General features: G+C 34.3%; 1 protein-coding gene across 2 annotated transcripts in view; it reads left to right on the top strand.

The window, feature by feature from the left end:
* Nucleotides 1–8452, top strand: part of LUZP2 (leucine zipper protein 2) — a 580933-nt gene extending 572481 nt beyond the window's left edge. For both annotated transcript variants that reach the window (XM_009460116.5, XM_521872.8), the window contains exons 11-12: nt 3165–3242; nt 4390–8452. In XM_009460116.5, coding sequence (XP_009458391.2) covers nt 3165–3242; nt 4390–4494 — 183 coding nt within the window. In that variant the 3' untranslated portion in view covers nt 4495–8452. The remainder of the gene's footprint in view (nt 1–3164; nt 3243–4389) is intronic.
* The last annotated feature ends 432 nt before the right edge of the window (nt 8453–8884 follow it).

Genomic DNA, 8884 nt, shown 5'->3' on the forward strand with positions numbered 1-8884 from the left:
TGTTTGCAACAGAGTGAGGGAACTCTATTAGAAACTCACCCTTTGTGCCTCATCAAATTGAGCTCTATTTCAGCAAAGGCTATAAGTTTAGTAAAAGGCTTTATTAAAGCAGAAAACCTATTCAGTATAGTAATGTGGCCTTATCTCTGGTGCCTCTCTGAGACTCACTAACAATTTTATGAACCATCTTACGAAATTTCCACAATGCCTGTGAAGCACAGAAAGAGTAAATTTAAAGATGCTATTCATTGTAAGATAAAAGTATCAGAAAAAGCTACAGCTGCCTTCTAGCCATAAAACATTTTCTTTAATGTTGAAATGTAGTAAGTTTTCATTATTCAGATGATCAAAGGCTTATCTCGAATAGTTGGTTGTGCTAGCATTAATGAAATATATTGCATAGCAGATCCCATAGTGTTTTCCTTATGACAATGACCTCAAGTGAAGCTTTACACATAAAGAATTTTAGGTCAAAGATATTCAAGAAATACATACATTATATCTCCTTCTTAGAGATTTATAACATATTGTGCACTATGAAGTGAATATCAAATTTCATAGGTACATTTGAATTGCAGCATGCCGATTAAAAATGCAAACCCCATATTTATAGGACAGAATTATCACCCTGGTGTGTTTTTTTAGCAGTCACTTCCTCTGATTATGTGATCAGATCATTCAAGATCAAAACTTTAAGATATTGTATAAGATTTCTGAGAAGAACTACAATAAATACAACTGTTTAATGTTGAAATCAATTTTTCCCTAAACTTAAATGACATGAACTCCACTCTTACCAAGTGCATTTTGGGAAATCCTACACTATGCAAATTACTTTCTGTATGAACAACATTTTTTGAGCTTGGTTTCTTACAATTAGTTAATTTTTCAAAGGGTAAATGCAAGAATAATAAAAACAGCAGCCAATTGGTTTATTAGAGCAAAACAGAGTGATTATAATATTTCCAGAGAAATGTGAGGTTTCAATTATAAATCATACAACAAGAAATTTTTCCTTAGGCAGTGTAGAAGATTCCTCTATGTATGTAAAGGAATACATAGTCTTAGTATTCAGAATACTTAAAAAGTGTTTAGAATTAGGTAGTTAAGAATTTAGCTATTGATTTTTAGTCTTGTAGTGACAATCTCTCTTTTTCTGTATACTGTAGGCTTATTTAGAAGAACCAATTGTGTATAAAATGTGCCTAAATGTGGCCAAAGAAAGCAGGCATTTATGAAAATTCTAAAGTATTGAACTATTTCATGGCCAATATTTTAAAATTATTTATTACTTATTTAGAGATTATATATCGACCACTTTTTGGTAGGCATCTAGCTGCGATCTAGTGGAGATAAATGTTGCCCCTGTCTTAAAGTTATTCACAATATACTGGGGAGGCAGGCATGATTACACATATAAAAACAATGGTAAGTGTTAAAGTTGTTATAAGCATTACCTTTAGAGCAGGGAAGGATGACAGTCTGCCTAGTAGTAGAAAAGATAAAATATGGCAGAAATGAGTAGCTGGTTTTCAGGGGTCTGCAGTGAAAGAAGTGGGGTAGCACACACATGGGCAGAGAAATGTACAGATACATGGTTTATGTTCATTTAAGAGCAATATAGTGTGAGAATAGAGGGAGCATAAAAAATAACCTTTAAAATCTGAATTAGAGTAGATTTAATCTCCTATAAACCTTTTTATTTATCTTCTACTCAGAATTTTTAGAGTTTAAAGTCAACTTAGCTCTCTATCCCCTGATTCATCGCTTGGAAATAAACTTTTTTTTTTTATGTCAGTGGGTCAGTGGTCATGAATTTTATATATAATTATATACAAATATAATAATTATATGTATTCTTTTTTGAGACAGGATCTCACTCTGTAGCCTAGGTTGGAATGCAGTGGCATGATCACAGCTCATTGCAGCCTCAACCTCCCGGGCACTTCAGAAGGTGATCTTCCCACTTCAGCCTTCCAGGTAGCTGGGACCACAGGCATGTGCCACCACACCCAGCTGCTTTTGTTTTTGTTCTTGTTTTAGTTTTAGTTTTAGTTTTTGTTTTTGTAAAGAGAATGTTTCACCATGTTGCCCAGGCTGGTCTCAAACTCCTGGGCTTAAGCAATCCACCCACCTCAGCCTTGCAAAGTGCTGCAATTACAAGTGTGAGCCATTTCACCTGGCCTAATGTTCACAAATTATTAAACTCTTAGGCTCTGCCTTGCACGTGGAAAAGATTATGAGAAATATAACAAATGCACACACAAATGCAGATTCTTACACTACATATGTTGCTGTTAATTTAAAACTATGTATATAATAAAGAAGAAAGACAGGAAGAGAGGAAGGAGGAAAAGTATCAGTAAGTAAAAAAAGGGAGGAAGGAAGAGAGGAGGGAAGGAGGGAAGGACGAAGGGAGGGAGGAAGGGAAAGAAGAGGGAACTAAGGAAGGAAGGAAGGAAGGGAGGAAAGGAAACGGAGGGAAGGGAGGGAAGGGAGGGAGGGGAGGGAGGGAGGGAGGACTGAATATTTTAACCCTGGTTAAAATGGAAATGAAGCCCAAGTGGAATCCTTTTTTTTTTTTTTTAATTTTTTTTTTTTCCATTGCTAACACTTCATCTTCCTTTAAACTGGTGAAGCTAATAAGTAAGATCAGATATTCTGGCCAGTAAAATGACTGGGATCTTAGTTCCAGAAATATTATCTTTTAAAAAAGATACTGAGGATTTTATGCAAGACAGATTGGTGGTCATATTACTTACATTGCTTCCTAGCTTGCGATATTGATGTTCCTGCAGGCACTCTGATAATTGACATATGTAAATCACAGAGTCTGGATGCATTGTAGATATAGTAGTTTTATAATCTTTTACTTCTTTTTAAACGCTTTACAGGAAAATAATTTTCCATTGGAATTGTACTTCTTTGTAGTAGCTGACTGCCATAAGCACCACTGTGATCCCCAAACCAGTCAGGAATGTTTGCTCTCTCCTTGAAATCCCACTGCTGTGGTGATTATTTTTGTCCCTAGCTTTTGCCTTTTCAGTATGGATCAAAGTGATAGAATCTTCTCAACAGGAAGAATTCAAGAGAGTGTTTTTGACTCCCCCCTCCACTTTCTTTATGTAACTTCATTGATGTATTTTTAATTGCTACTTTTGTAGGAGGGCAGAACGTGTTCAATGAAGCACAAAGAAAGTCCCCCAAGTAATGCCACTGCAGAAACTGAGCCTATCCCACAGGTATGTGTTTGTTTTATTTTGTTTATGTCAAAAAGCACTTATTGGATCCATTGTATTTATTTATTTATTTTTATTTATATTATTTTTTATTTTTTATTTATTTATTTTTTTGAGACAGAGTCTTGCTCTATCTCCCAGGCTGGAGTGCAGTGGCGCAATCGCGGCTCACTGCAAACTCCACCTCCAGGGCTCACACCATTCTCCTGCCTCAGCCTCCCGAGTAGCTGGGACTACAGGCACCCACCACCACGCCCAAATTTTTTGTATTTTTAGTAGAGATGGGGTTTCACTGTGTTAGCCAGGATGGTCTCGATTTCCTGACCCTGTGATCCTCCTGCCTCAGCCTCCCAAAGTGCTGGGATTACAGGCGTGAGCCACTGCGCCCGACCAGATCCATGGTATTTAACACTCTTCTCTCTTGCTCTAGCTGGGGCAGGATATTGTACTTGCTAGTACTATATATAAAGCCATGGTGCCCCTGGGCTTTTCCAAGGCTGCTCTGCTTTCTACTAAGCTTTTGGCTTGACTATATGAGGCTCTCAGAAGGTCAAGGGTGAGGGGAGTTCTCCCTCACTTCCACCCTCCCTCTCACAGACCAAGAAACAAAACAAAAATAAACAGGGATGATCACACAGGCATATATTTCTTTTTGTACAAAGGAGACTAAAGAGGATTTGAGGAAGCAGAGGAGGTGAAAAGAAGTACATATTGCTTACAAGAACAAACAAAATAAACACAAGTCAAGAGCTTAATTCTGAATTTTTATTTGTACTGTATTATACTTGACCAAAAATATTGTATCATTGACATTCATAATATTTATTTCACTTAATACTAAAACGTGGAGTTAGATTTAACTTATTTTCAAACTTTGAATTAGATTAAACAGAATTGAATGGCTTGGGCAAAGTTTTTTCAAAATAGTTTTTGAAATGTTTTGCTGTTTTTAGGCAAAATATTGTTATGTACTTTTATGAAATATAATTAACATCTTCACATTTGTTTCATTTCTGTCCTGTGTTCATTTTCTCTAAGATATTTGTTGAGATCTATGAATTTCCATTCTTATTCTTTTAGACTTTTCAATTTTTACCTTAAAATGTGTTATTTTGATTCTTCGAATTGTCTTTTCTGTATTGTTTAACAGAAATTGCAAATGCCTCCTTGCTCTGAATGTGAGGTGAAAAAAGCCCCAGAAAAACCATTGACCAGCTTTGAAGGGATGGCAGCTAGAGAAGAAAAAATACTGTAAATACTAAGAAACTGTGTTAAAAACGTCCATTTGCTATTGTCTTCATATTCTTTTTAGACCACAAGCTTGATGGAAATACTGTTTCTAAAGCATGCAACTTTTTCACAATTTTATGTAACTTTATAAAGTAGCCTACACATTTTCAAAGATTCCAGACCAATTATGATCCTTAAGCAATAACCTCATTGAATTGAATACCCACAGTCAGAAATATTTTGTTGTCAGCAGTAAATTGTCCCATATAAATTGGTCTGGTTTAACTCAAATGCTATCTAACATGTAATTCTCCCAGTTCATTTGGATATCTAGTACTTCTATGATATAGTTGTCAAAATCAACTGGAGGATAATAAAATATTGTGGGTTCTCAGCATTCTTAGAATCCAAATTACAACCATATCAGTAAGGGTTTGGTCCACATGAGCCAACTGAAGTCATTTTCCTCAAGGTTGGAATTTGTGCCAACCCAAATACGTTGTTTCTTTGATGGTGTTTATTGCTATTGGTATTATTTTGAACTAATAACAATTATTTTGTCTGAATAATGCTAAGACAATTCTGTTAAGAATTTTGTCAGCTAACATAATTCATTAAGTATGTTTGGCATCATATGGACAAAATATTTGGATGAGTGACTAAATTTCTGACACAATTAAGGGTATTTTGGCATTCTATAGACACATCTCCTATGTATGTCTACTGGAATTAATCCAAGTTAATAACCAAGTTTTCTGAAATACTTGGCAGGATTTTTGGTATGAAGTTGGGTAGTGGAATAGGGAATGAAGAGTGAGTTCTAAAATACAAATATGAAAGCAGGTAATATATATTACAAAACAGGGGTCTGATGAAGGTACAATAGCCATGTTGATTCAGTAAGCCCAGATGCATATTTTTTTAAAACCAATGTGTTATTGAAACAAATCAATGGCAGTGTTAATCCATAAGAGTTCTGATTTTCTATAGGAATATCACTAATCAAATAAATGCACTCATGAATAATTGGAAGATAGCTCACAAGCAAGAGGAATTGACCCTTGAATAATTATCTGATTAATAGGTTTCATAAGGCATTCAAAGTTGCAGACTCAGTTAATGACTACAGTTAAGTTGTCTGGACTGAAAAGTCATTTCTTTTGTTTAGAACCTTTTTGCAACCGTAGAAAGCATATTAAACCATTGGTTTTGCAGGATGGATCTGTCAAACCACAATATATACATTTGGATCAGTGTATCCTAGGAGATAGTTAATAAAAATATATTAAAGGAAATCTTTAATCAATAAATGAACTTAGATTCTGAGATTTAATGCCATACCTCTGATCAAAATGGCATATTTAAAGAAATTTAAAGATTTGGAGAATTGGAAAATATCATTAGCTGTAAAAGTAATATTATGACATATTTATGTAGCACTTCTATTTTCAGAATAGTTCAGTGTCATTCATTAGCACAGGCAGGTCCCAACCACAATGGTTCAACTTAACGGTTTTTTGATGATTCTGTGAAAGCTTCATAATTTCTACATGCTTTGAATTTTGAATTTTGTTATTTTTTGGAGGGCTAGTGATACATGGTCCATGAAATATTCAACACTTTATTATAAAATAGGGTTTGTGTTAGACAATTTGCCCAACTGTAGGATGAGGTATATGTTGGGAGCACGTTTAAGCAGGTTTAAGTTAGGGTGGGCTATGATTTTCCATTTAGGTATCTTAAATGCATTTTAGACTTACAATGTTTTCAACCTTTGATTTCTTTATCTGTATGTAATCCTATTGTAAGTCAAGGAGCATTCATATTTTTCATAAAACCGGCTACCCAAGGAAAAATATAATTAGCTTTATGGATGATCCATAGAGCTTTCAGATGAAGTGACTAGGATAAAATAAAAGATGAAGGTCTGAGGTTTCTTCTGACTCCTTCATATTTCTAAAAATAATCATACAAACTAGAATACTGCTAGTCTCCCAAGTCCTGTTCCTTGTAATTCTCCCACTGTTCTCAGTGGCCCTAACCATCGCTATAGGTTCCTGACAGGGAAGCAGATCATTTAGTTTTAATTTATGTTCAGTCTCCCACCTCCACCCTGGGGCCCAACTTCCTTTGCAGGCCTTGTGGGTCCTATGGAAAGTTATTCACCATGTAATCTAGCACAGCATGTTTTGAAGCATCTTTGGAGTGAAAAAAAAAAAAGAATCAGGCCGTTATTTTCTGAAATTGTTATGAGAGATAACGTGTTGAAAGGTAAGAACTCAGGTTGATATTAATCATGTTTTTATCAATCTTCATTTTAAAGTTGTTTATGTTCTGTATATTCTAAATTCCTTTTATTAATTCCTGGCTTGATCAAGTGGGCTTTGGATCCATATGATTTTTTTTTTTTTTTTTTTTTTTTTTGAGATGAAATCTCGCTCTTGTTGCCCAGGCTGGAGTGCAATGGAGCGATCTTGGCTCACTGCAACTCTGCTTCCCAGGTTCAAGTGATTCTCCTGCCTCCGCCTCCCAAGTAGCTGGGATTACAGGTACCTGCCACCATGCCCGGCTAATTTTTATATTTTTAATAGAGACGGGGTTTCACCATGTTGGCCAGGCTGGTCTCAAACTCCTGACCTCAGGCGATCCACCTGCCTCAGCCTCCTCCCAAAATGCTGGGATTACAGGTGTGAGCCACCGTGCCTGGCCAATGTATTTTTTTCCTTTAAATATATATGGCATTATACATCCAGCAAAGTTTACTGTGTTATATTCATTGCATCATTTGTTTAAAAAAAAAAAAAGAAACTTGTAGCAGGAGACATTTAAAAATATATTTAGGAGTTCCTTTTAATAACTAAGTTAGAGACTCTCTTTCAGTAAGTTCTATGACTGTACCTTAATGAATGCATTTTATTTACCTCAATTTTTATTTGATTTAAAATAGAATCAGATAAGTTTAAAATGTTCCTTTTACATTTGTGAATTTGTCTACGAGAGAGGGGCCATTTCTCACATATTTTAATTAAAAACTAAATAAACAGACGTTGTTTTAAAGGAATTAACACTTAAATCCCAACCGTACTCATATAGAATAAAATATCAACCTAAATGTTGACTATAGATAGTATAATTCTATTATGTACCTGTAATGATAAGCAGTGAAAGATTATTTACATTTTGAAAAACATGGAATTGATTCTTATTAAGAAAAAAGATATTTTCCAATGGAGTAACTTGTTTTAATAGAGGTACAACCAGAACCAACAATTGTATTTCTCTATAGTTATTTTAAAATAGTAATCAATGCTATGTATTTGGTGTATATGTTTCTAAATTAGAAATTTCTTTTGGCTTTGTGTTTTTTTAATGCGTATCAAATATGTAAACTGAACCCGTTCCTAAAATGCATTAAACTTAAATGAATGCTGTGTCTATCCAATGCCAAAATGCTCAGAAGAAAAGTGAATAATTCAGTCATTCATCTGGATGTGGTTTTCTGTGTAATCTCAAATATCTGAATATTGAAAAAACTAGGTTGCTAACTTTTTTTCATTCCTTATGCAAATGTTTAGCATCATAGTGCTGTTTCAGATACAGATCTGTTTCATCAAATATCCTCAATTACAAGTCTAAGACAGTTATATGTAAAGAAAATGTACTATTTTAGATGAACAATGTGGATAACTGAACTAAAACGATATTTGTGAACTTTGCTATAATGAAATATTTTATTTTTATAGCTCAGGTATTGTAATTAGCACTAATTGCAGCAGAGACTGAAATAATTATTGACACCGTAGAGTACCATAGAGTAGGTTGAACTGGCCAGACCTAGACAGTGAAGAAAACACATACTGTTTACTTAGGAGACATTTTCTTAGTCGTGTGTATAGTCCTAAATTTCCCCAAACTATGTGTTCATTTGGATTGTGTTATATGATAACAGTTGAATGATGAAGAATAAAAGATGCTGAAAGATGGCCTATTTTTGTTCAATAAAGATTGTTACAAGAATACAATGTATATTATCTTACATAAACTAATTGAAAAAGCAGATATGAACATTAAAAATGATACTTGCTTCTGTGTATCAGGATCTAAGAACTTTTCTTAAATAGCATCTTGAAATTTTCTTTAATCTTTCTTTGCCAATGACCCCAAAATCTTTTATTTTGTAGGTGCTTTCTTTAAAAAAAAAATAGAGTTCCATGGTCACAGGGATTTTGTCTTTTTTTTAATTTGAATTTTTATTTTTAATTTATGAATTATTGTGATGTGTAATAGGTACAATGTGACTTGTCTCTATATATGAACACACATGTAGCGGAATGATTATATCAAGCTAATTAACATATCCATCACCTCACAAATTAATCTCAAGTGCTTAGAGCTAGCTGCCTCATACAAGATGC

This window comes from Pan troglodytes, chromosome 9 (genome assembly GCF_028858775.2).
Source record: "Pan troglodytes isolate AG18354 chromosome 9, NHGRI_mPanTro3-v2.0_pri, whole genome shotgun sequence".
NCBI classification, from domain to species: Eukaryota; Metazoa; Chordata; class Mammalia; order Primates; family Hominidae; genus Pan; species Pan troglodytes.